Here is a 26,377-nt window from a genome sequence, read left to right as displayed (position 1 = left end):
CTCCTCTCCGTCGTCTCTGGAGGGCAGCGAGTCCAGGGCCTCCGACTGGTCTGCGGGAGAAAGCGCTCGCGCAGCCTCTCGCCCAGCGCCCGAGGGGCCCTCGCTGGCACAGGAGCATCTTGCTTCTCCGTGGGCCGCGGCACACCGGCTGGACATCCACCTGGCGCAGAAGGCCCTGGGCTCCTTCATCCTGCCGCCCTGCGTCATACACTCCCAGGCCGTCTATGCCGACATGGCAGCTGAGCGGCTGAGAGCCGCTGCCCAGGAACGCCGGCGGAAAATGAACATCCGGCTGCAACGCAGGAGGAGCCGGAAAAGCCAGCTGGGAGGGCCCCGTCACAAAAACCCCGGAGAAAAAGACCCCCCCCCGCGCACACAGGAGAGCCGGGATTCCTGACAGCTGGAACAAACGTGAGGCAGACAGAGGTCCTGGTGCTGACTGAGGCACCGCCCAGGGCTGAACAGCCGCCCAGTGCACCTCCAGGGAGAGGGGCCGAGTCACTGTCCGTCCCTTGCACGGGGAAGGGCCCCACCTTCAGGGGAATCATACTGGGCTTCCTCGAACGTGTCACTTCCAGGGCATCAGTGGGGGAGAGAGGACAGGTCGACAGGTCGGTGGCTGCACCGCGTGGAGCCCCGCCACCCCCTCGGAAACTCACCCCGTCCCCCAAGAGTGTGAAGCTGTCCCCGTCACTCAACAGAGGAAATGCCACCGAGGACACATCCGGGACAGTCGGAGCGTCTAACCTGGAGCGCCGTGGACACCGGGCCGGGGTGGAAACGGAGCTTCCGCAGCCAGGGTCACGTCCTGGCAAGAGCGCAGGCCACGTGTGCTGGTTCCATCAGCGTCATGCTCATGCCCACCTTCGCCAGGTACACGGCAGAACGCCAGCGCTGCACGGAGAGAACCTGTGTGCCCTGCGGGAGAGGATGCAGGTCCGGCGGAGGAAGCTGTCCCCGTCACTCAACAGCGCCGCCTCCGAAGAGGAGAGCCGCCTCCGGGCCTTGGACGAGAGTTAGGATTGGTTCGCTAATAAACCTCTATTTTGTGTGCAATCCGCAGGAGTGATCTGGGGCCCGACCCAGCAATAGGGGGGAAGGCAGGGTCTAGTGGCTGGCACTACTGTTGCCAGGTGTCCAGTTTTCGACAGGGACCCTGGCGGCTCAGGTCCACACCGCTGACCAGGCTGTTAAAAGTCCACTTGGCGGCGCAGCTGTTCCCTGCCTGCCGTGGCTTCGCACGGCGCCCAGAAGTAGCGGTATGTCTCCCTTCCAGTTCCTACGCATAGGGGCAGCCAGGAGGCTCCGCACGCTGCCCCCACCTCCAGCGCCAGCTTCACAGCTCCCATTGGCCGCGTTTCCTGGCCAATAGGAGCTGCGGGGCAGTGTCTGCAGACAGGGCAGCGCGCAGAGCCCCCTGGCCGGGCCTCTGCGTAGGAGTCGGAGAGGGAGCATGCCACTGCTTTCGGGAACTATCTGAAGTAAGTACTGCCAGGATCCTGCACCCTGACCCCCTCCTGTGCCCCAACCTTGATCCCCTTCCACCCCCCAAACCCCTCAGCCCCAACCTGGAGCCCCGTCCTGAACCACAAACCCATCAGGCCCAGCCTCACCCCAGAGCCTGCACCCCCAGCTGAAGTCCTCACCCCCCTGCACTCCAACCCACTGCCTCACCCTGAACTCCTCATTTCTGGCCCCAGCCCAGAGCCGGCACTCCCTACCAGAGCCCTCACCCCCTCCTGCACGCCAACCTCTGGAGCCAGCCCAGTGAAAATGAGTGTGTGAGTGAGGGTGGGGAGAGTGAACGACGGAGGGAGGCGGGATGGAGTGAGAGGGGGCGGAGCCTCGGAGAAGGGGCAGGGCAAGGGTGTTTGGTTTTGTGCAAGTAGAACGTTGGCAACCCTATCTGTGCAGCGCCCGGCACAACAGGGCTCTGATCCCAGCTGGGACAGGGCCTGTCTCTCACGCTGTGTCTGTGCAGTGCCCGGCACAACAGGGCTCTGATCCCAGCTGGGGCAGGGCCTGTCTCTCGCGCTGTGTCTGTGCAGCGCCTGGCACAACAGGGCTCTGATCTCAGCTGCAGCCTCTGGGTGCTGCTGTGAGATAACTAATGATAACGAGCAGAAGCTGCACTATAATTAGCATCCTTCGAACTGCATTCAGGCTCGTCAGCCCCATCCCGGAGCAGGGGGCCCTGTGCTGGGCAGACGTGGCTACAAGCCATCCCCTGCCCCACAGAGCTCTCAGGCTTAGGCCCCGATCCTGTGGTGAGTTCCCTATGGGCACAGCTGTGTCCCTACATGCAGCGCCTCGCAGGAATGGGGCTAACCTGGGACAAGACTGGACGGGTGGGTGCGGGGCGGCTGCCCGGCCGGCCGTGGGTGTGCAGAGGAGCTGGGTATGATTGGGAGATGGCCTCAGGGGTATTGTTAACAGATGGGAACAAGGCTTATAAGATAGGAGCCCCCTTAGGACGGAAGCAAGCGTGGGGGACCCAGTGGCAGGGCACAGGCCTGACACTCAAGAATCCTGGGTTCAATTCCTGCTTCAGACAGGTCCATCCTCCGCAATCCTGAGCATGTCCCTGCAGCTGGACCCACAAAGCCTCTGGGGTAGAGCGATGCAACATGGCGCTATCAGTCCCCTCGATCCCTGGGCTCCACGAAGCAGAGCTCGGCGCCTGGGCTCCCTGCACAGTGACTGAGAGAGATGAGCGCTGGGAAGGGGGACCCACAAAGCCAACACACCTGGCGGGGAGCCACGTACACCAGCCATGGGGAGATGCTGACCAGAGGGGTGGGTGCTAACCCCCCCCCCCATCCCATGGATGCCCCTCGCTCGCCTAGCAAGCCACGAACAGGCCCCCTGGCCTGGAGCGGGGCAGCTTCGGGGGGCTGAGTCAGTCGTGGAAGAGGCAGAGCTGGAGGAGGCAGTGACACCCCTATGACTGCTAGCCCAGCCGGCAGAGCCCTCCCCCAGGGTGGGGGGGGTCAGGTTCCTTCCCCCTCCCACGTCCCCGGTTCTTGTCACACACACAGCCAGCGTAGGAATAAATGGTCACTTTTCAGAATGGAGAGAGGTAAATAGCAGGATTCCCCAGAGGTCTGTACTGGGACCAGTGCTGTTCAACATATTCATAAATTAGCTGGAAAAGGGGCAAACAGTGAGGTGGCAAAATTTGGAGATGATACAAAACTACTCAAGATAGTTAAGTCCAAAGCAGACTGCGAAGAGCTACAAAGAGATCTTTCAAAACTGGGTGACTGGGCAACAAAATGGCAGATGAAATTCAGTGTTGATAAAAGGAAAGTAATGCACATTGGAAAACATAATCTCAACTATACATATAAAATGATGGGGTCTAAATTAGAAAGCGATTTTGGAGCCATTATGGATAGTTCTCTGAAAACATAAGAACATAAGAATGGCCATATTGGGTCAGACCAAACATCCACTCAATGTGCAGCGGCAGTCAAAAAAGCAAACAGAGCGCTGGGAATCATTAAGAAAGGGATAGATAGTAAAACAGAAAATATCATATTGCCTCTGTATAAATCCATGGTACGCCCACACCCTGAATGCTGCGTGCAGATGTGGTCGCATCATCTCAAAAAAGGTCCATTGGACTTGGAAAAGGTTCAGAAAGCGGGGCTTGGGATGGTCCCAGGAGCTTCTGCTGGGCTCTGCCAAGACCTACCAATAAGCTTTGGTCTGGTCCTGCGTTTCTTGCCTTTTGATTCAGGTTGTNAGCCTGGATGGCAGGGGCAGGGCGCTCCCAGCGTGGCCAAAGATGAACCATCTGTCTCCTCTCTGTCGTCTCTGGAGGGCAGCGAGTCCAGGGCCTCCGACTGGTCTGCGGGAGAAAGCGCTCGCGCAGCCTCTCGCCCAGCGCCCGAGGGGCCCTCGCTGGCACAGGAGCATCTCGCTCCTCTGCGGGCCGCGGCACACCGGCTGGACATCCACCTGGCGCAGAAGGCCCTGGGCTCCTTCATCCTGCCGCCCTGCGTCATACGCTCCCAGGCCGTCTATGCCGACATGGCAGCTGAGCGGCTGAGAGCCGCTGCCCAGGAACGCCGGCGGAAAATGAACATCCGGCTGCAACGCAGGAGGAGCCGGAAAAGCCAGCTGGGAGGGCCCCGTCAAGAAGCCCTGGGAGAAAGAGCCCGCCCCGCGGGCACAGGAGAGCCGGGATTCCTGACAGCTGGAACAAACGTGAGGCAGACAGAGGCCCTGGTGCTGACTGAGGCACCGCCCAGGGCTGAACAGCCACCCCGTGCTCCTCCAGGGAGAGGGGCCAAGTCACCGTCCGTCCCCTGCAAGGGGAAGGGCCCCACCTTCAGGGGAATCATACTGGGCTTCCTCGAACGTGTCACTTCCAGGGCATCAGTGGGGGAGAGAGGACAGGTCGACAGGTCCGTGGCTGCACCGCGTGGAGCCCCGCCACCCCCTCGGAAACTCACCCCGTCCCCCAAGAGTGTGAAGCTGTCCCCGTCACTCAACAGAGGAAATGCCACCGAGGACACATCCGGGACAGTCGGAGCGTCTAACCTGGAGCGCCGTGGGCACCGGGCCGGGGTGGAAACTGAGCTTCCGCAGCCAGGGTCACGTCCTGGCAAGAACGCAGGCCACGTGTGCTGGTTCCATCAGCGTCATGCTCACGCCCACCTTCGCCAGGTACACGGCAGAACGCCAGGGCTGCGCGGAGAGAACCTATGTGCCCTGCGGGAGAGGATGCAGGTCCGGCGGAGGAAGCTGTCCCCGTCACTCAACAGCGCCGCCTCCGAAGAGGAGAGCTGCCTCCGGGCCTTGGACGAGAGTTAGGATTGGTTTGCTAATAAACCTCTATTTTGTGTGCAATCCGCAGGAGTGATCTGGGGCCTGACACAGCAGTAGGGGGGAAGGCAGGGTCTAGTGGCTGGCACTACTGTTGCCAGGTGTCCAGTTTTTGACAGGGACACTGGTGGCTCCGGTCCACAATGTTGACCGGGCCGTTAAAAGTCCACTTGGCGGCGCAGCGGTTCCCTGCCTGCCGTGGCTTTGCACGGCGCCTAGAAGTAGCGGTATGTCTCCCTTCCAGTTCCTACGCATAGGGGCAGCCAGGAGGCTCCGCATGCTGCCCCCACCCCCAGCGCCAGCTTCACAGCTCCCATTGGCCGCGGTTCCTGGCCAATAGGAGCTGCGGGGCAGTGTCTGCAGACAGGGCAGCGCGCAGAGCCCCCTGGCCGTGCCTCTGCGTAGGAGGCGGAGAGGGAACATGCCACTGCTTTCGGGAACTATCTGAAGTAAGTACTGCCAGGATCCTGCACCCTGACCCCCTCCTGTGCCCCAACCTTGATCCCCTTCCACCCCCCAAACCCCTCAGCCCCAACCTGGAGCCCCGTCCTGCACCACAAACCCATCAGGCCCAGCCTCACCCCAGAGCCTGCACCCCCAGCTGAAGTCCTCACCCCCTTGCACTCCAACCCACTGCCTCACCCTGAACTCCTCATTTCTGGCCCCAGCCCAGAGCCGGCACTCCCTACCAGAGCCCTCAACCCCCTCCTGCACGCCAACCTCCAGAGCCAGCCCAGTGAAAATGAGTGTGTGAGTGAGGGTGGGGAGAGTGAACGACGGAGGGAGGCGGGATGGAGTGAGAGGGGGCAGGGCCTTAGAGAAGGGGCAGGGCAAGGGTGTTTTGTGCAAGTAGAACATTGGCAACCCTATCTGTGCAGCGCCTGGCACAACAGGGCTCTGATCCCAGCCGGGGCAGGGCCTGTCTCTCGCGCTGTGTCTGTGCAGAGCCCGGCACGAGGGGGCTCTGATCCCAGCTGGGGCAGGGTCTGTCTCTCGCGCTGTGTCTGTGCAGTGCCCGGCACAAGGGGGCTCTGATCCCAGCTGGGGCAGGGCCTGTCTCTCGCGCTGTGTCTGTACAGTGCCCGGCACAAGGGGGCTCTGATCCCAGCTGGGGCAGGGCCTGTCTCTCGCGCTGTGTCTGTACAGCACCCAGCACAACAGGGCTCTGATCTCAGCTGCAGCCTCTGGGTGCTGCTGTGAGATAACTAATGATAACGAGCAGAAGCTGCACTATAATTAGCATCCTTCGAACTGCATTCAGGCCCGTCTGCCCCATCCTGGAGCAGGGGTCCCTGTGCTGGGCAGACGTGGCCTACAAGCCATCCCCTGCCCCACAGAGCTCTCAGGCTTAGGCCCCGATCTGTGGTGAGCTCCCTATGGGCACAGCTGTGTCCCTACATGCAGCGCCTCACAGGAGTGGGGCTAACCTGGGACAAGACTGGACGGGTGGGTGCGGGGCGGCTGCCCAGCCGGCCGTGGGTGTACAGAGGAGCTGGGTGTGATTGGGAGATGGCCTCAGGGGTATTGTTAACAGATGGGAACAAGGCTTATAAGATAGGAGCCCCCTTAGGACGGAAGCAAGCGTGGGGGACCCAGTGGCGGGGCACAGGCCTGACACTCAAGAATCCTGGGTTCAATTCCTGCTTCAGACAGGTCCATCCTCCGCGATCCTGAGCATGTCCCTGCAGCTGGACACACAAAGCCTCTGGGGTAGAGCGATGCAACATGGCGCTGTCAGTCCCCTCGATCCCTGGGCTCCACGAAGCGGAGCTCGGCGCCTGGGCTCCCTGCACAGTGACTGGGAGAGATGGGCGCTGGGAAAGGGGACCCACAAAGCCAACACACCTGGCGGGGAGCCACGTACACCAGCCATGGGGAGATGCTGACCAGAGGGGTGGGTGCTAACCCCCCCCCCATCCCATGGTGGCCCCTCGCTTGGCTAGCGAGCCACGAACAGGCCCCCTAGCCTGGAGTGGGGCAGCTTCGGGGGGCTGAGTCAGTCGTGGAAGAGGCAGAGCTGGAGGAAGCAGTGACACCCCTATGACTGCTAGCCCAGCCGGCAGAGCCCTCCCCCAGGCTGGGGGTTCAGGTTCCTTCCCCCTCCCATGTCCCCGGTTCTTGTCACACACACAGCAAGGGTAGGAATAAATGGTCACTTTTCAGAATGGAGAGAGGTAAATAGCAGGATTCCCCAGAGGTCTGTACTGGGACCAGTGCTGTTCAACATATTCATAAATTAGCTGGAAAAGGGGCAAACAGTGAGGTGGCAAAATTTGGAGATGATACAAAACTACTCAAGATAGTTAAGTCTAAAGCAGACTGCGAAGAGCTACAAAGAGATCTTTCAAAACTGGGTGACTGGGCAACAAAATGGCAGATGAAATTCAGTGTTGATAAAAGCAAAGTAATGCACATTGGAAAACATAATCTCAACTATACATATAAAATGATGGGGTCTAAATTAGAAAGAGATTTTGGAGCCATTATGGATAGTTCTCTGAAAACATAAGAACATAAGAATGGCCATACTGGGTCAGACCAAACATCCACTCAATGTGCAGCGGCAGTCAAAAAAGCAAACAGAGCGCTGGGAATCATTAAGAAGGGGATAGATAGTAAAACAGAAAATATCATATTGCCTCTGTATAAATCCATGGTACGCCCACACCCTGAATGCTGCGTGCAGATGTGGTCGCATCATCTCAAAAAAGGTCCATTAGACTTGGAAAAAGTTCAGAAAGCGGGGCTTGGGATGGTCCCAGAAGCTTCTGCTGGTCTCTGCTAAGAACTACCAATAAGCTTTGGTCTGGTCCTGCGTTTCTTGCCTTTTGATTCAGGTTGTCGGGGACTCGAACCCAGACGGCACGGTTCGTTGTCTGACCGCAGAGAGACAGGCAACACCAGCAAGGTCCAAACACAAGCTCTTTATTGAAGAGTGCACACAACAATAGAGAGCAGCCCGTCTCCACTGAGAACCAGCCCCGATTACAATAACTAGTAAGGTTATATAGACAGTTCCGTCGCGTCATAGTTAAAACAACCCAACCCCCCTTTATTAGTTAGAAAGCTTCTAATATTCATGCAGATCTATCTTCTTTGACAATTCGTGATGCCTCAGCAACTTCTTATGAGCTTTGTTGTCATGCACCAGAAACTAGGAGAAAGGAGGGAGTTAAGAACAGAAACAGGGAGTGGAGACTGCAAGTCTCCATATGTCCAAACAAACCGTTCCTAGTACATCTGGTACAAGAATGTGCCCCCGCCCCTTATCTCATTCTTTGAAGCCCAAGCAAGCATGTCTTCATGTTTCACAGAGAGACAGGAATGGCCCAGCAACTACTGTTAGCCTCACTTTGGCTAAGCTGGCCAAACAACCTATTCTATACTCCATTTTCTTGGGCCTAACAGTGTGCATGTGGCAGATCCTTCTCTGGGTCTAGGTGCTCAATCCCAGAGGAGCCCTGCCCCCTGAGCACTGCTCAGAGCATCACGGTAAAGAAATGGGGTGAAATTCACAGTGGACCAGCCATGCACGGCCTATGCACCATTTGAGGGGGAATTTCCACACCGGCTTTAGATGGTGTCACCATTCCTCAGATGTTGCTAGGTCCTTGTTTTATCTCTGGAGCTCATCTACCGACTTCCCAAGGGTGCCTTCTTGAATGTTGTGGATGCGCCCGATCGCACAGGTATCGTCAAAACATTTTCCCATGGGAGGATCCCCCAGCGCCCCCTGTTCCACATGGGCCCTCTTCACCCCCATATCAAAGTTCACTAGCTAACCCCTGCACTGCATTATAAATATGAATAGGATTAGGGACAAGGAACATGGAATAAACATTGCCGGAAATGCACTTAACTTCAGCGTGTTTGCCAAGCAGGGCTGCCTCCCGCCAGGGTATGGGAAAGTGGCTTTTGTCTCACTGGGAAAGCAGACCAATGGATTCCCCAGTTTCTGGTGTCCCTCTTTGCAGCACACCCAGTCCTGGGAAATGGGATTAAGCAAAATCACAGGAAGAATAATTGTGTGGGAGTAAATTGTTCGAATGTCACAGCAATGAGGTGTGTGTGTGTGTGTGTGTGTGTGTGTGTGTGTGACCCAGCTCAGAGGAAAGTCAGCAGATTCAGATGTCTACATGGCTATTTGTATAGTGCTAGCACAGGCCTAGGTCTGCAGACCAGGGCTGGGCACCATGGTGCTGTGGGCAGGGTAGACATACCCGTATAAAAACAGGGTCTGATTCTCCTCTCCCTGATCATTGATTTTACACTGTGTAACCCCACTCATGTCGGTAGAGTTATTCCTGATTTGTCCTGGTGTGAGCCAGTGTGGTGGTAGACACCCAGTGGGCACAGGACTGGGGCTCAGGACACCTGGGTTCTGTCCTGGCTCCGCTGCTCGGTGACTGTGGGCAAGTCATGCCCCCGCCCTGTGTTTCTATTTTCTCTCCCAAACATCTCCTTTGTCTGCCTAGACACTGAGCTCCACATGTGCACGCAGCACTCTGCACAGTGGGGCCCCAAACTCAGTGGGTCCCTCTAGGTCCTGCCGCATGATGGGCAATCACTCGTTCCCGAGTATGATCATCTTCCATGGGAGTTATGGGTCCTCAGGTGGCTAATAAGGCCAATCCTTGAACCCCAAGTTCTATTTCAATGAGGGCAGATGTTTTCGGACTCAGCAGGAGGCTATCGACCATGACTGGAAGCCAGTCTCGCCATCCTCCTGTGCCTCTTGCCCTCTTCAGGGGAGGGATAGCTCAGTGGTTTGAGCATTGGCCTGCTAAACCCAGCGTTGTGAGTTCAATCCTTCAGAGGGCCACTTAGGGATCTGGGGCAAAAATCAGTACTTGGTCCTGCTAGTGAAGGCAGGGGGCTGGACTTGATGACCTTTCAGGGTCCCTTCCAACTCTATGAGATAGAATACCCTCTTCCTGCTGCAATAAAATCATAATAATATGAGAGCCTGAATGGGCAGCAGATGGGATTAAGGTCTGAGGGCAAGGTTCATTCTGGCACTTCCTGCCTTGTATTCTTGACCCTGCAGCTTTAATCGTTAGAATCATAGAATCATAGAATATCAGAGTTGGAAGGGACCTCAAGAGGTCATCTAGTCCAACCCCCTGCTCAAAGCAGGACCAATTCCCAGCTAAATCATCCCAGCCAGGGCTTTGTCAAGCCGGGCCTTAAAAACCTCCAAGGAAGGAGACTCCACCACCTCCCTAGGTAACGCATTCCAGTGTTTCACCACCCTCCTAGTGAAATAGTTTTTCCTGATATCCAACCTGGACCTCCCCCACTGCAACTTGAGACCATTGCTCCTTGTTCTGTCATCTGCCACCACTGAGAACAGCCGAGCTCCATCCTCTTTGGAACCCCCCTTCAGGTAGTTGAAGGCTGCTATCAAATCCCCCCTCATTCTTCTCTTCTGGAGACTAAACAATCCCAGTTCTCTCAGCCTCTCCTCATAAGTCATGTGCTCCAGACCCCTAATCATTTTTGTTGCCCTCCGCTGGACTCTTTCCAATTTTTCCACATCCTTCTTGTAGTGTGGGGCCCAAAACTGGACACAGTATTCCAGATGAGGCCTCACCAATGTTGAATAAAGGGGAACGATCACGTTCCTCGATCTGCTGGCAATGCCCCTACTTATACAGCCCAAAATGCCGTTAGCCTTCTTGGCAACAAGAGCACACTGTTGACTCATATCCAGCTTCTCGTCCACTGTGACCCCTAGGTCCTTTTCAGCAGAACTGCTACCTAGCCATTCGGTCCCTAGTCTGTAGCAGTGCATGGGATTCTTCCGTCCTAAGTGCAGGACTCTGCACTTGTCCTTGTTGAACCTCATCAGGTTTTTTTCTGCCCAATCCTCTAATTTGTCTAGGTCCGTCTGTATCCGATCCCTACCCTCTAGTGTATCTACCACGCCTCCTAGTTTAGTGTCATCTGCAAACTTGCTGAGAGTTCAGTCCACACCATCCTCCAGATCATTAATAAAGATATTAAACAAAACCGGCCCCAGGACCGACCCTTGGGGCACTCCACTTGAAACCGGCTGCCAACTAGACATGGAGCCATTGATCACTACCCGTTGAGCCCGACGATCTAGCCAGCTTTCTATCCACCTTACAGTCCATTCATCCAGCCCATACTTCTTTAACTTGGTGGCAAGAATACTGTGGGAGACAGTATCAAAAGCTTTGCTAAAGTCAAGAAATAACACATCCACTGCTTTCCCCTCATCCACAGAGCCAGTTATCTCATCATAGAAGGCAATTAGGTTAGTCAGGCACGACTTCCCCTTCGTGAATCCATGCTGACTGTTCCTGATCACTTTCCTTTCCTCTAAATGTTTCATAATTGATTCCTTGAGGACCTGCTCCATAATTTTTCCAGGGACTGAGGTGAGGCTGACTGGCCTGTAGTTCCCCGGATCCTCCTTCTTCCCTTTTTTAAAGATGGGCACTACATTAGCCTTTTTCCAGGTAGAGGTTAGGTAGAGGCATGTACATGTATACACACAATTGAGTCCTTCGTGCTCATCACAGATTATGTGCATCCCCTGTGCAGAAGCTAAAAGCTTATGGAGAAATGGGGAGTACTTGCTTGACACACAGGTTAAAAGGAGGGGAAAGAACCCAAAAAGAAAGAGCTGTCAGAAGCCTGCCATTGCTGGCCCCATCCTCTGTGAATGTATCTAGTTCCTTTTTGAACCCTGTTATAGTCTTGGCCTTCACAACGTCCTCTGGCAAGGAGTTCCACAGGTTGGCACATGTTAATCTGGGCTCCAATAGCAAGGCTATGAACTGAACCATGGAGACAGCTGGGGCCCGGGGGACACCTGCGAGAGAATCCCACAGATGGGATGGATGCTTGACCCAGGATACGCATGTCTCATGTGGAACTTGAGTTGCAGGACATGGAACAGACAGAAGCTACTACCTGGACTGGGGCTGTTACTAGCGGGGGAGCACCAGAAGTGAGTGCCATTGAAACACGGAGGGCCATATCCTGCTCTCATTTACATGGGTGCAACGCCTATTGACTTCATTGGGAATCACACCCATGCAGATCGGAGCAGAAGTTGGCTCCCTGTGGCAAATCTGACATGATGTGTCCGGGTTATGTCTAAGCCATTTGAGAGATTCCCTCTGAATGTTCCAGAACTATAATGAGTCTNAGTTCACTAGCTAACCCCTGCACTGCATTATAAATATGAATAGGATTAGGGACAAGGAACATGGAATAAACATTGCCGGAAATGCACTTAACTTCAGCGTGTTTGCCAAGCAGGGCTGCCTCCCGCCAGGGTATGGGAAAGTGGCTTTTGTCTCACTGGGAAAGCAGACCAATGGATTCCCCAGTTTCTGGTGTCCCTCTTTGCAGCACACCCAGTCCTGGGAAATGGGATTAAGCAAAATCACAGGAAGAATAATTGTGTGGGAGTAAATTGTTCGAATGTCACAGCAATGAGCTCATATGTGTGTGTGTGTGTGTGTGTGTGTGTGTGTGTGTGTGTGTGTGTGTGTGTGTGTGTGTGTGACCCAGCTCAGAGGAAAGTCAGCAGATTCAGATGTCTACATGGCTATTTGTATAGTGCTAGCACAGGCCTAGGTCTGCAGACCAGGGCTGGGCACCATGGTGCTGTGGGCAGGGTAGACATACCCGTATAAAAACAGGGTCTGATTCTCCTCTCCCTGATCATTGATTTTACACTGTGTAACACCACTCCTGTCCATAGCGTTATTCCTGATTTGTCCTGGTGTGAGCCAGTGTGGTGGTAGACACCCCGTGGGCACAGGACTGGGGCTCAGGACACCTGGGTTCTGTCCTGGCTCCGCTGCTCGGTGACTGTGGGCAAGTCATGCCCCCGCCCTGTGTTTCTATTTTCTCTCCCAAACATCTCCTTTGTCTGCCTAGACACTGAGCTCCACATGTGCACACAGCACTCTGCACAGTGGGGCCCCAAACTCAGTGGGTCCCTCTAGGTCCTGCCACAATGATGGGCGTTCACTCGTTCCCGAGTATGATCATCTTCCATGGGAGTTATGGGTCCTCAGGAGGCTGATAAGGCCAATCCTTGAACCACAAGTTCTATTACAATGAGGGCAGATGTTTTCAGGCTCAGCAGGAGGCTATCGACCATGACTGGAAGCCAGTCTCTCCTTCCTCCTGTGCCTCTTGCCCTCTTCGGGGGAGGGATAGCTCAGTGGTTTGAGCATTGGCCTGCTAAACCCAGGGTTGTGAGTTCAATCCTTCAGAGGGCCACTTAGGGATCTGGGGCAAAAATCAGTACTTGGTCCTGCTAGTGAAGGCAGGGGGCTGGACTTGATGACCTTTCAGGGTCCCCTCCAGCTCTATGAGATAGAATACCCTCTTCCTGCTGCAATAAAATCATAATAATATGAGAGCTGGGATGGGATTAAGGTCTGAGGGCAAGGTTCATTCTGGCACTTCCTGCCTTGTATTCTTGACCCTGTAGCTTTAATCGTTAGGTAGAGGCATGTACATGTATACACACAATTGAGTCCTTCGTGCTCATCACAGATTATGTGCATCCCCTGTGCAGAAGCTAAAAGCTCATGGAGAAGTGGGGAGTACTTGCTTGACACACAGGTTAAAAGGAGGGGAAAGAACCCAAAAAGAAAGAGCTGTCAGAAGCCTGCCATTGCTGGCCCCATCCTCTGTGAATTTATCTAGTTCCTTTTTGAACCCCGTTATAGTCTTGGCCTTCACAACGTCCTCTGGCAAGCAGTTCCACAGGTTGACACATGTTAATCTGGGCTCCAACAGCAAGGCTATGAACTGAACCATGGAGACAGCTGGGGCCCAGGGGGACACCTGCGAGAGAATCCCACAGATGGGATGAATGCTTGACCCAGGATACGCATATCTCATGTGGAACTTGGGTTACAGGACATGGAACAGACAGAAGCTACTACCTGGGCTGGGGCTGTTACTAGCGGGGGAGCACCAGAAGTGAGTGCCATAGAAACACGGAGGGCCATATCCTGCTCTCATTTACATGGGTGCAACACCTATTGACTTCATTGGGAATCACACCCATGCAGATCGGAGCAGAAGTTGGCTCCCTGTGGCAAATCTGACATGATGTGTCCGGGTTATGTCTAAGCCATTTGAGAGATTCCCTCTGAATGTTCCAGAACTATAATGAGTCTAGGGAAACACGTATTGAAATGAGCCAGAAATGCAGGGTATGTTTATTTGCACCATGGGACCAACATTTCTCTCTTTATTAACGTGAGAAACTCAGATACTGCACAGGACTGTACGAGTCGGCAGCTAATAAAGCTTCTGTTTCTGGCTCTGTAATATTTTATCTGGTTTTTATTGTGCATTACAAAGTATTTTATGGTTTTTAAATAAATCTGGAGCACGGTGGGGAGGGCTGGCACCATTTCAACTCCCTTATTGCCTTGGCAGCCTGTGATGTGTGTGTTTTCCTTACAATTTATTACTCTTTTAATTACAGTTTCAATCTCAACAATAAACGTTATTTGTTTCCCAGCCCACTGCTTTGTCAGTCATAAATCAGGGCTAACTGTAAACACGCTGCCCAATAAGCCAGCAGGGGGAAAACAGCTCCACTGAGAAAGCCTCATAAATGGAAAGATCATTTACTTTCCACGGTATTTTCCTTTGCACATTTCACAGCGTTTACACTCAGAAAGCTCAGGCTCCCCTGAGACCCTGGATTGGCTACGTGACCCCGGCTGGCTCCTTTTCGGGATGTGTTATATATACCTTCCGCCCCACCCTGAGAGACGGATGTGAGTTCTTCGTTCGGTCTGGAACTGGATTGTGCCGCTTTGTAATGTGAGGACAGGCCGTAACCTCCCACTGCTGTGTCAGCCCGGTGAGTAAACTGGTTTAGCAGCGTGTTGATGGTTCCTTGATGTGTTAAATTCAGTGTGTGGCTAACAAGGGGGGTATAGTTTATGGAGGGGGCGTGGACCTTTAAAGTCGGGAAAAGTGTCTCTGAAATGGCACCAGGGGGTTCCATGTAGCTCAGGGATTCGGTTGAGAAATAAAATGCGTCTTTACTAGGCACTGATCAGATCCGAAACCCAGCCTTGCGGCTAGTGCCTCATCGCTAGTGACTCTGGCCTGGCCGAGGGGCATGGTACCAGACAGACGTAATGAACCTCTGGTGCAGCTCGAGGGAAAGGCTTGGCCATTGAAATGCTGCAGCTGCTGTCTGAGCCTCATAGGTTCCAGTTCTCTCTCTCCCCACTTTACGGCTCTGCAGGGCCAATGGAAGTAACAGACCATTAATTTTGGCCTCTACAGTCACGGCACACAGGGTTTCAAGGGGCTGTTTCCAGTCACGTTTCTCACCATCCCTGCTCCTTAATTCGATGGCCATATCCTGGCTGTTTTCACGTGATGTTCAGCTTGGCAGGCTGTCACGGAGTGTGGGGGGACACAAGGCCCTGCACCCCCAGCTTCCTGCGATTCACCATGACTCTCAGCCAGCCAGTAAAGCAGAAGGTTTATTTAGATGACAGGAACACAGTCCAAGACAGGTCTTGCAGGCACAGACAACAGACTCCCCCCCAGTTAGGTCCATCTTGGGGTCTCGGGGCCCCACAGCCCCCTTGGGAGGTCAGAGCCCTGTCTACCTCCCAGCCTTTTCACCAGCCAGCTCCTGAAAACTCTCTCTTCAGCGACCCCTCCCACCACCTTTGTTCAGTTTCCCGGGCAAAGGTGTCACCTGGCCTCTAACCCCTTCCTTGGTTCTCATGTTACATGCTCAGGTATTCTCCGTGGGTCAGTCTCCCATCTCCCAATGCAGACTATCCTAGCCATACTCCCCTGTCAGCATTTAAAGACCACAGTAAGAACAGTCCAAGTTCATCACACAGGCGGCGAAGGCAATGAGTGACCTGCTCTCCCCAGGATGGAGATGGTTTTCTGCGGGCCCCATAGAATTGTGGAGTGCCCTAGAATTCCTTGCAGAGACAGCTCATGGGGAAAGCTTTCTCACCAAAGCCACAGACACAAATCACACCAGAGCTTCCAAGAACATGGCAAAGGTAAAGGGCAGAACCCTCTACCAAGTCTGCTACAGCCAATCAACAAAGACTGCCATCTTTGTTACTTGTCTGTACAGCGCCTAGCACAATGGGGCCTTCGTCCTTGATTGGTGATGAGTAGGTGCCAGCGTAACCTAGCACTGCTAACAATACTAACCTGCCCAGAGGACAGTTTCTTCCCAGTGCCCATTGGTTAGACATTGGTGTATGGCCCAAGCAGGAGAATTCATGTCCCTGCCAAACTTTTGATTTCATTATCATATTTACAAGCATGTTTAGAGACTGGTGGATGAAATCTTGCTAGGAATGAAATCACATGTCACTGAATATTCACATAAGAACAGCCATACTGGGTCAGACCAAAGGTCTATCCAGCCCAGTATCCTGTCTACTGACATTGGCCAATGCCAGGTGTCCCAGAGGGAATGAACAGAACAGGTCATCATCAAGTGATCCATCCCTGTCACCCATTCCCAGTTTCTGGCAACCAGAGGCTAGAGACACCATCCCTGCCCATGCTGGCTAATAGCCATTGCTGGCCCCATCCTCCGTGAATTTATCTAGTTCCTTTCTGAACCCTGTTATAGTCTTGGCCTTCATAACATCCTCTGGCAGGGAGTTCCACAGGTTGACATGTGTTAATCTGAAATGAGCTCTATTAAATGAAGCATTCTGCACCTGCAGCACTATCGTCATTCAACTATGATCTCATCACATTTGTTACATTTTATACCGAGAATTAAGTATTATTTAGGTCCAAGATAACCAGGCTCCTTAACAGAACCTTTCATTTCAGTTTAGACCAAGAATAAGAAAACACTTTAATTTGTGTGTGTATTGTCATAGGTCCTAAAGGCTCGGAGTGAGATCAAGGCACCACTGCACTAATTACTATACAGTGTCTGCCCTGAAGAGCTTACAATCTAAATAGACCAGACAGACAAAGGACAGGGAAGGAAACAGAGGCCCAGAGAGATTAAATGACGTAGCATCCAGTGCCAGGTGCCTCCGAGGAAGGGGCAAGATGCCCTGCAGCGGGCGGCTCTGAGTAATCTGTTCCCAAGGACAGTTTCCTTCCTAACCCCATCAGTTAGAGGTCAGCGTACGTGCTGAAGCACGCCAGATCAGACATCCCCGGCCATACAATGCCGCTGGGTAGATTCTGATAGCACTTTTGGAGACTGATGCCTGCTCATTGCTAACTAACAAAAGCCTTGTGTCAAACTAAGCAGCCTGATTGTCAGAGGTGCTGAGCACCTGTGGCTCCCATTAACGTCAGAAGGTATTGGCAGTGCTCAGCACCTTTGAAAATGCTGGCCTCGATCTCTGCCCCTGAGGCTGAATGCACTAATGGCTGGCGTTCACCCCAGCAGGCCAGCACTAACTCTATGCCTCACTGGACACCTCCAAACAAGACTTCAGTGCCTGGTGAAGTTTTTGAGTTTCACCCTAATGTTTGTAAAGCCCCATACAAGCCTCAGACAAGTGCCGCAAGAGAGGTTCACAGTATGGTTCGCAAAAATCACAGGTGCTCTTTGAGTAGAACTTTCTCTCGGGTGTTTTCCTTACTCTGCGGGTTCTACCCCTCTCCGCTGGCCATCGGATACTGAAGTGAAGGAGGATTGGCTGTAGATCAGTAGCTGCACAAACTGAAACTCAGCTGTCTTGGTCTGGTGGATTGGCGAGAGGACAAATTCAGAACTGAGGGTGAAGGAGGCTGTCGAGGCTGATTCCCCACTCTGTCACTCCGAGGGCAGAAGGTGGAGGCCCGCAAGGATTCTAAAATTAATACCTGCCACTCCAGGCTTGTATTAAACCCCCAAGGTTACAGCTTTTCTCTGACCTTGGCTTGGTAAACGCTGCCACCACCCAAGTGAAAAACTGCCTCTTGCAAATCCTCAAAAAACTCAAAAAAAAAAAGAAAGTTTTCCCTGAGGCCCCTTGGCTTTTCCACCCTTCCCTCGGGGAAGCCGAGAAAGGAAACAAACAAAAGGGAAACCCTGTGGTTGCCACCAGCTAATTGAAAAACATATGCTCAGACCTTTTAAGACACAAAACCAATCAGTTTTTTTTTAAAAGGTAAATTTTATTAAAAGAAGAAGAAAGGAAACATCTGGAAAATCAGGCTATTGCTAGATGTTATAGAGCAACTGAAAAGGGATTAAACACCAGGAACGGCTCTCTGGGGTCCAGCTTACCATTACAAAAGAAAACAAAAATACCTGAGCTTAGCACAGAGGATATCCACAAGCCACAATAAAGAAATAAACCTGATCGCGTCTGTCTAAACATCCCCTGTCCCAGTGAATCCTTCTGGGTATGGAAGATAATTTTTCGTACCTGGTTCAAACTTTACACAACATTGCTGTTGCCCCTGTCTCTTCAGCCAAGCGAGAACAACCCAGAGACAAAGGGAAAGCTTTTTTTCCATTTTAAAAAGTTCTAGCCTTCCCATTGGCTCTTTCGGTCAGGTGCCCACTCCCTTTTCTTTACCTGGGGGACTTTTTAACCCTTTACAGATAAAGCAAGCAGCCACCAAGAGGGACTTTATAGCTAACTGGCTGACTGGGTGTCTGTAAAAGGGAACTACCCGCCCACCCCCCCCCTTCATTTATCACAGAGGCTGAGGGCTCAAATCTCCATTCTACAATGTCATTTTGACACTGGAGTGACTGCAAAATTGGTGTAACAGCAGCGAATCAGACCTTGACTTTCACCTTCTTCCAAGCCTTCGGTGTCACCTACACCAATTTGTACCTGCTTACCAACATAACCTCAGTCTAGGTGATAATCACTGTAGAGATTCCCTAGTGCCTAAGGAATTCTATAAAGAGGCATCAGTGATCCATGACAGTGTCTAAACCTGGGGCTTTGGTGGTTATTAAATGGTTGTATACCCTGTAGCGCAGTGTAATTACATGCAATTTTGTATCATTACATGACTGTAGGTTCAGTAGAGCCTCTACTCATATGGAGGGCTTTGGTAGTTATGTGGTCAAATGTACCACAGAGCAGGTAATCAGATGGGCGGTTGTGGTTATAGGGTTTTATGCACTGTCCAGACAAATGACATGGGCAGTTTGTTGCTGTTTTGTTTTTAACTCTAGGCTGTACGACATCTGAGGTGGGATGGAGCAGCTTCAGCACACCGTGCCACTTGTCAATTCCTCCTTCTATCAGCCCTCCACCTTCCTCCTGACGGGCTTTCCGGGGCTGGAAGCCAATCACCACTGGATCTCCATCCCCTTCTGCATGTTCTATCTTGTCGGCCTTTCAGGGAACTGCCTGATCCTGATCATCATCAAGAAGACCCAAAGTCTTCATAAGCCTACGTACTACTTCCTTTCCATGCTGGCCGTGGTGGACCTGGGCTTGGCTTTGTGTACCCTTCCTACCACGCTGGGCATCTTTTGGTTTAAGATCAGAAAAATTGAGTTCAATGCCTGTCTCACCCAGATGTATTTTATCCATATACTGTCAGTGATGGAATCCTCGGTGCTCCTAGCCATGGCCTTCGATCGTTTCATCGCTATCTCCAACCCTCTGAGATATTCGTCCATCTTGACCAAGCCAACCATCATAAAAATAGGGCTGGCAATTGTTTCAAGAGCTGTGATCTCCCTCTTCCCAATACCCTTTCTGCTCAAGAGGCTAACCTACTGTGGGAGCAATGTGCTTTCCCACTCATTTTGCTTTCACCCTGATATCATGAAGCTGGCCTGCGCGGATATAAAAGTCAACATCCTGTATGGTTTAATTGTCATTCTTTCAACGGTGGGTGTGGATTTTGTGTTCATTGTGCTATCATATGTTCTGATCATTAAGACTGTGGTCAGCCTCACGACCAAGGAAAAATGTCTCAAGGCTTTGAACACATGTGTCTCCCATATCTGTGCCGTCCTAATCTTCTTCATCCCAATGATTGGACTGTCCGTTCTCCATCGCTGTGGTGACAATGTTCCCCCTATGCTTAACATTGTGGTGGGCTATATCTACCTTATTGTGCCCCCTGTCTTAAATCCTATCATATACAGTGTCAAATCCAAACTGATCCGCAGAGCCATGCTCAGAACACTGTGTTGGAAAAATGAGTCAATGTGACAGACGTTCACCATCAGGTTTCACCTAATTCAGGTGAATTGCTTCGTCATGTTAAATCAAAGGGGGCCCTATGCTTGGCCAGAAGAAGAAAACTGCAAATCCCCTTGGACGTTGTATCCCAGCTCATGTTGTGTTCTTCCATTTCCTCCTAGAATCGCCCCCACTCCCCTGCCAGCTTCATCAAACCTAAGGCCCTGATTGCTGGGGTCTGCAAGAAGGGTGGGATCCACTCATGAGGATGCAATTGCAAGATTTGGGCCCAAATTCATTATTTTTTAAAGTGACATGGGGTGGTGGAACGGGGATCCACTGAAATGCAGACCCTGAAAAAGCTAGTAACCTAATCAATCTGTCCATTTATCCTTTTACATAGTGACTGTCCAGTTGGCCAGCCCCTCTGCTATGTACATTGGCTAAACTGGACAGTCCCTACGTAAAAGGATAAATGGACACAAGTCAGATATCAGGAATGGCAATATACAAAAACCTGTAGGAGAACACTTCAACCTCCCTGGCCACACAATAGCAGATGTAAAGGTAGCCATCTTACAGCAAAAATCTTCAGGACCAGACTCCAAAGAGAAACTGCTGAGCTCCAGTTCATTTTCAAATTTGACACCATCAGATCAGGATTAAACAAAGACTGTGAATGGCTAGCCAACTACAAAAGCAGTTTCTCCTCCCTTGGTGTTCACACCTCAACTGCTAGCAGAAGACCTCACCCTCCCCGATTGAACTACATATTTATACCTGCCTCTGGAAATTTCCATTACATGCATCTGACAAAGTGGGTATTCACCGACGAAAGCTCATGCTCCAATACTTCTGTTAGTCTATAAGGTGCCACAGGACCCTCTGTTGCTTTTTACAGAGCCAGACTAACACAGCTACTCCTCTGATACTAATCAATCTGTGTAAACCTCCTTCAGCCCTGCCTGCCTAAAGTTCTCTCTTCCTGCCTCATGCTGTGTCCTGTCTATCATAGACTCAGGGTCCCTACCCATACGCAAACTACGCAGTTGTGTAGGGCACCGGGACAAGCCCCAAATGTCCTGGTGCCCTACACAGCTGCGTACTGCATCCAGCTCTAGTGGCCAGCCCGATCCCCCGCATGGCTGAGCCGGCCCCTCGTGGGCTGTGCACAGCAGGGCCCAGGAAAGCTGCCTCCGCCCCTGCCCCACCCCTTCCCCACGGCTCCCACCCCTGCTCCACCCCACCTCTTCCCACACCTGCTCCACCCCAGTCACACCCCCACTCCCCCTCTTCCCCCCCTCCAAACCCCATCTCCTGAGCTAGGCATCCCGGGGGACTGCAGCAGGGGTCGGGGTCGGGCCAGCCCTGCACTCACCAGGCAGCGGGAAGTGGAGCGACCCAGACCCAGCCCGCCCTGCCGGCTCCTAGCCGTGCCGCCGGTGAGTGCGGGGGGGGCGGTTCCCCCCCTTCCCCCAAGCCTGGGAACCGGGGGAGCAGAGCGGAGCAGGCTGGGGCTGGGTTGCTCCACTTTCTGCCACCCCGTGAGTGCAGGCGGGGGGTGACCCCTGCTGCCTTCCTGCACTGGCTTCTCCTGCCTCCCAAAGCCCTTGGGTGCATCCCCCCACCCCCGCGGAGGCCTGGGACACGCCCCACCCCCTGCAAAGGCCTGGGACACCTGGGGGGCTGCGTAAAGCACCACAATCTCTAGGGATGGCCCTGCATAGACTGTAAGTGCTTCAGGGCAGGGGCTGTGAATAAGCTTTCCAAAAGCGCCTGGTGATTCTGGGTGCTCCAATTACTGGGGGCTCAACTGGTGGCACTCAAAGGGGGCTGATTTTCAGAGAGGGTTGCTAAGCACTTTCTGAAAATCAGCCCCTTTTAAAGTGTCTCAAGTCAGGCACCCAAAAGTCACTAGGCGTTTTCAAAAAGTTCGGCCCCGATCTTTAATTGTGTCTGTAAAGCCCCATGCACCTCTATGGTGCTATACATAGCGGTGCTGCTGCCTCTGTTGTTGCTTTCAATGTGCCTCACTGGCTTGTTTCGCATGTTGTTCTGTTCTGCACTGCACATAATCGATATGTGTTTGACAACATCGTACCTACACTAAAGGAGATTTACCTATGTAAAGTGTGATGAGAGATGGTGACGTCATTTTTCTGTATGCTTGTAAGAGCTGGGGTTATGCTAGGGTAGTACTGGCCTCCAGGTCGGAGCAAGTACACCTCTACCCCGATAGAACACGGACCTCGGGAGCCAAAAAATCTCACCGTCTTATAGGTGAGACCGCGTTATATTGGGTACAGTCTGGTACGGCGAACCGGCAAGAGCCGGTACACCGTGCCGGACTGGACCGGTTTCCCCGGTGGTGATTTAAAGGGCCTGGTGCTCTGGCCGCTGCGGGGCCCCTGGGCCCTTTAAATCACCACCGGGGCTCCGGCAGCTAGGCTCGGGCGGCACTTTAAGGGGCCCGGGGCTCCCCGCAGTGGCCGGAGCCTCTGCCCGGGCAGGGATTTAAAGGGCCCAGGGCTCCACACGAATTCGGATATACCGCAGTAAAGCAGTGGGGCTCGGGCGGCGCTTTAAAGGCCCCGGGGCTCCCCGCTGCTTTACCGCGTTATATCCGAATTCATGTTATATCTGGTCGCGTTCTATCGGGGTAGAGGTGTATTAGTATTAATATTCAGACTGGAAACAAGGGGTATGTTTTTAACAGTCAGCATAATTAACCATTGGGACAATTTACCAAAGCTTGGAGAGGATTCTCCATCACAGGCAATTGGTAAATCAAGGCAGGATGATTTTCTAGAAATGAGGAATTAGGAGTTATTGTGGGGCAGGTCTCTGGCCTGTGCTAGACAGGCAGTCAGACTAGATGATCGCCAGGCTCCCTTCTGGCCTTGGGATCTACGAATCCAGTGTACATCATGCATTCACCACTTGGCTATTGATTTGGATTCTGGGTGCCGGTAGCGCCCCTAGTGGCTGGGAAGAGGAAGGACTCAGTTGCAGTGAATCTAAGGTAGGAATGGGAAGAAACGGTCAATTTTCAACATAGCACCAGGCTGACAGCCGGGGGTGGGCCAAGATTCAGTACCTGGGCTGATGTTCCATATAGTTATTGATGGTCTGACAAAGGGCGGGCGGGAACTGAGGTGGTAACCTTTGCAGATGGCACAAAATTAAATTGGTGAAGCGTGAGGAGCTGCAGAAGAACCCGAGAAAGGGCAAAGAAAAGGTGGCCCAATGGCAGTTGAAACTCAGGGTTGGCCCTTGCAAAGTAAAGTAACACTGGAAGGGATCACGTGAACGACTGCAAACGTCTGGGTTCTAAATTAACCCGAACAGCTCAGCGTCTCTGAAAGCCAGCGTTCCCCGTCCATCGTGGGCTGCTTTCCTAGAGAATGCTTCGTTTTAAGAGCAAGCTCATCCAATTGGACAGTGTCAGTGTGCAGTATAAATATTCCCTGACGCTGCCAAGCCAGCCTTTAGTGATCCCCACGGAGAGACTAGAACGGGGTTTGCGTTCCTTGCAATGTGAAGAACAATCTTCTCCATCGCCACGCCAGTAAACAGGATGTCATGGAATTAAGCACTTGATCCTGTTCTGTGCAAGTCAGTGGGAAAGTTGCCACGGACTTCTATGGAACCAGCATGAAGCCAAAAGTGAGTCAGACGCAGTTTTGTTGTAATGAGCCTTCTCCTGCCTGATACCGAGCACTTGCCGCTCCCACTGGGGAGATCAGACCAATTCAGAGTCTGGCCGCTCTTAGAGCATGCTCCATTCCCCACCCTGGCTGGAATAAAGCAGGAAAAGAATGGTGTGGAGAAATCCTCCATGAACCTGAAAAGGTGAAAGAGAAAACTTGGTAGCACCTTCCTCCATGAATGGTCCCACTGACGTCAACCGGGCTACTCACAGAGTAAGATGGGAGTCAGTGTGTAAAAGGGTCTCTGAACCTGGCCCTGGAATGAAGTCCGTTTTAGGTCTCACAATGCCAATCTGATTTATCTGGGAACTAACTAGATACTACAAGAAAGTCAAGGACACCCAGACAGACTTTACTGGGAGATAGGTTTGCCCAGCATCTCTCAGGCTCACATCGTGGGATGCCCACCTCCTGGCAAGGGGATGCTAGGAGGAAGCAGTCCCTTTGGTGTAGGAGCAGCCTGGCCCTTGTGCAGGGGGCCCTAGGGGTAAGCAAGGATACTTGCAGGCCAGAACCAGGCCCGGGCAGGCCCCTACTAAATATGGGTGCCAGCTCTCAGGTTCCTCAGTTACCAGTCCTGCTAGCAAGGCTCTCAGTCTCTCTCTCACCAACAGGCAGCTTTATAAACGCTAATAGCGCCTAATTCCTTGACCTCCTGGTGCTCAATCAAGAGCCCCTAAGGGATCTACCAGCCTTCCACCACCTGCTTCTGGATGGGAGGGAGGGAGGGTGAGCAAGGAATTAACTCTTTCCCTGCTGGACAGAGCAGACATTTCTGCAGCCCAGTCACAAATTGACCAGGAGATATAGATACCAGACCAGTGGTCAGCTGTGCTCGTTTATATTAGCCGAAGAGCTGACCCAGGAGTCAGGACAAAGAAGGGTTAATATAAAGTGACTGGCCGGCAGTTGCCTCGAGCACCCGTTTCTGTTTAGAAGTGATCTGAGACGCCTCAGTGCTAACGCTGTGACCCCAGTGGGCTTTCCGGAAGGCATAAGATACGCCGCCCTCCCTGACTAGTCCTAGGTGCTGCAGGCAGGCCGGCGAGAGCTGTGCATGACTTCTCTTGGACGGTGCAGAAATCCTCCTTGCTCGGTTCATTCTGGTGAGTCAGAGGCGTAGAGTGAGCCTGGTTCCATAATTAGAAAGTCAGGGTCACTGTTTGCAAGAGAATTCAGGGTGCTGCTTGCAGTGATCATCCGGCTGCATGGATCAAACCTCGCTTTGCCAAAGTCGGGGTGTTGTGCTACTTGCGTGTGCTTTCCCCTTGAGGTCGTTGATTACTGAGGCTTTTGGTTGGAAGACTCAAGTTAGAAACATAAAACTGATTGCTTTGAAAGACAGGGACCCATTCTGAATCTGCTATTCCTTAGCGGGACCTGATTTTTAAAACGTCCTCAGCACCCACTATCAGAAAATTAAGCCCTTTTAACCTGTCTCAATTTGGGTCCCCAAAATTACTTGTCACGGTTGAAAATCTTGCCCTGCATATACGTGGTCCAAATAGGGTGACCAGATGTCCCAATTTTATAGGGGCAGTCCCAATATTTGGGGCTTTGTTTTATATAGGCCCCTATTACCACCAACAACAACAACCCCCCCATCCACACACACACCCTGTCTCAATTTTTCACACTTTCTATCGGTCACCCTAGGTCCAAAGAACTGGAGATTAACTACAGCTAGCAAAAGATCCCCTGCTCATTTCGCCTGTTTCTCTACCGGTCACTCTGTCTTCCAAAGTTTTAAAAGCCCGGGGCTACTTGTCCAATAGGAGTCTCACAATGTGATCACGCGCTACTTGTATTACAAAATGATTAGAAGGCGAAACTGATTCTGTTAGTTGCTATTAATAATTCAGGTGGCTTGTTCCTTTTACCTAATCATTAATGCAAGTGGGTTATTGAAATGTTCAGCAGGAAGTAGGAAGATCTTTAGCCAGCCGTATATGAAGCTCCCATTTATAAAGGGTTAGTAAATGATTAATAGCTATTGCCATGTTACACACACAAGTAGTATGAGTTATAGGTTATTATAAGCACATCGGTAGACGGTATCATAAAAGGCTTTAAGCCATAGTTATAAGCAACAAATTGACCCGTCATACTCTATAACAATTGGCTAATCATTTATCAAAACATCCATTAATCATTCATTAACCCTGTGTAATGTATTTGCAAAAGGAGCATTCATACAAAGTGGGACCCTGTTGCTAAAGATGGTGGCAAGTGAAAGGCTGAGCCGGGGACGTGGCATGCTCAGAACTTCAGAGTGTTTAAAAAATATCTAAGAGAGAAGACGGAACTGGTGTGTGTCTGTCTCAAGGCCTATGTCCAATGGAGCTCGGAAGTGAGCTGAGGCCTCTCTGGCATTCACAAGAAAGCCCGTTGAGGACAATGGAATGCCCCCAATTGACGGCAGCCAGCCAGGGATCAGCTCCGGAGAGCCACCGGTGCTCAATCCGCTTTCATTAGAGATGGGCCTGAACAGAAACTGCAGATGGGAACGCCACCGAATCTGGGGGAGACCAGGGTCCAGATGCAGCTCAGGGCCGTCTCAGCTGTGCTGAGATATCAGGGCTCATGTAGCACCTCAGCCAGTGGTCCGTCCCCTCNTCCATCCTGCAGCCACCTCTTATCCCCCCCACTTCAGACTCTCCAACCCTTTGTTCTGGAGCTGCGGGTTGTCGCTCAGCTTCCCTGCTG

General features: G+C 52.5%; 3 protein-coding genes across 3 annotated transcripts in view; all 3 read left to right on the top strand.

The window, feature by feature from the left end:
- LOC117883158 overlaps positions 1-1,020 on the top strand; it is a 6,358-nt gene extending 5,338 nt beyond the window's left edge. The window contains 2 exon segments of the mRNA XM_034782256.1: positions 112-335; positions 380-1,020. Coding sequence (XP_034638147.1) covers positions 112-335; positions 380-1,020 — 865 coding nt within the window.
- Positions 1,021-3,748: 2,728 nt separating this feature from the next.
- Positions 3,749-4,821, top strand: LOC117883095 (the record flags this gene model as incomplete). Its single annotated transcript, XM_034782124.1, is given in 1 exon segment — positions 3,749-4,821. A coding segment is annotated over 1 exon segment (1,073 nt), but the record flags the coding sequence as incomplete, so codon positions are not given.
- A 9,679-nt stretch (positions 4,822-14,500) lies between these two features.
- LOC117872011 (olfactory receptor 51G2-like) lies at positions 14,501-20,383 on the top strand. Its single transcript, XM_034759952.1, has 2 exons — positions 14,501-14,710; positions 18,998-20,383. The coding sequence occupies exon 2, from the start codon at positions 19,020-19,022 to the stop codon at positions 19,989-19,991; it is 972 nt and encodes a 323-aa protein (XP_034615843.1). The 5' UTR covers positions 14,501-14,710; positions 18,998-19,019; the 3' UTR covers positions 19,992-20,383.
- Positions 20,384-26,377: the final 5,994 nt, after the last annotated feature.

This window comes from Trachemys scripta, chromosome 1 (assembly GCF_013100865.1).
Source record: "Trachemys scripta elegans isolate TJP31775 chromosome 1, CAS_Tse_1.0, whole genome shotgun sequence".
Classification (NCBI taxonomy): domain Eukaryota; kingdom Metazoa; phylum Chordata; order Testudines; family Emydidae; genus Trachemys; species Trachemys scripta.
Note: the sequence above shows the minus strand (reverse complement) of the source record. Positions and strands in the feature narration are given on the sequence as shown.

What these genes read in the sequence shown, in the direction of transcription:
- LOC117872011 (XM_034759952.1), top strand. Translation starts at nt 19,020, where the DNA reads ATGGAGCAGCTTCAGCACACCGTGCCACTTGTCAATTCCTCCTTCTAT.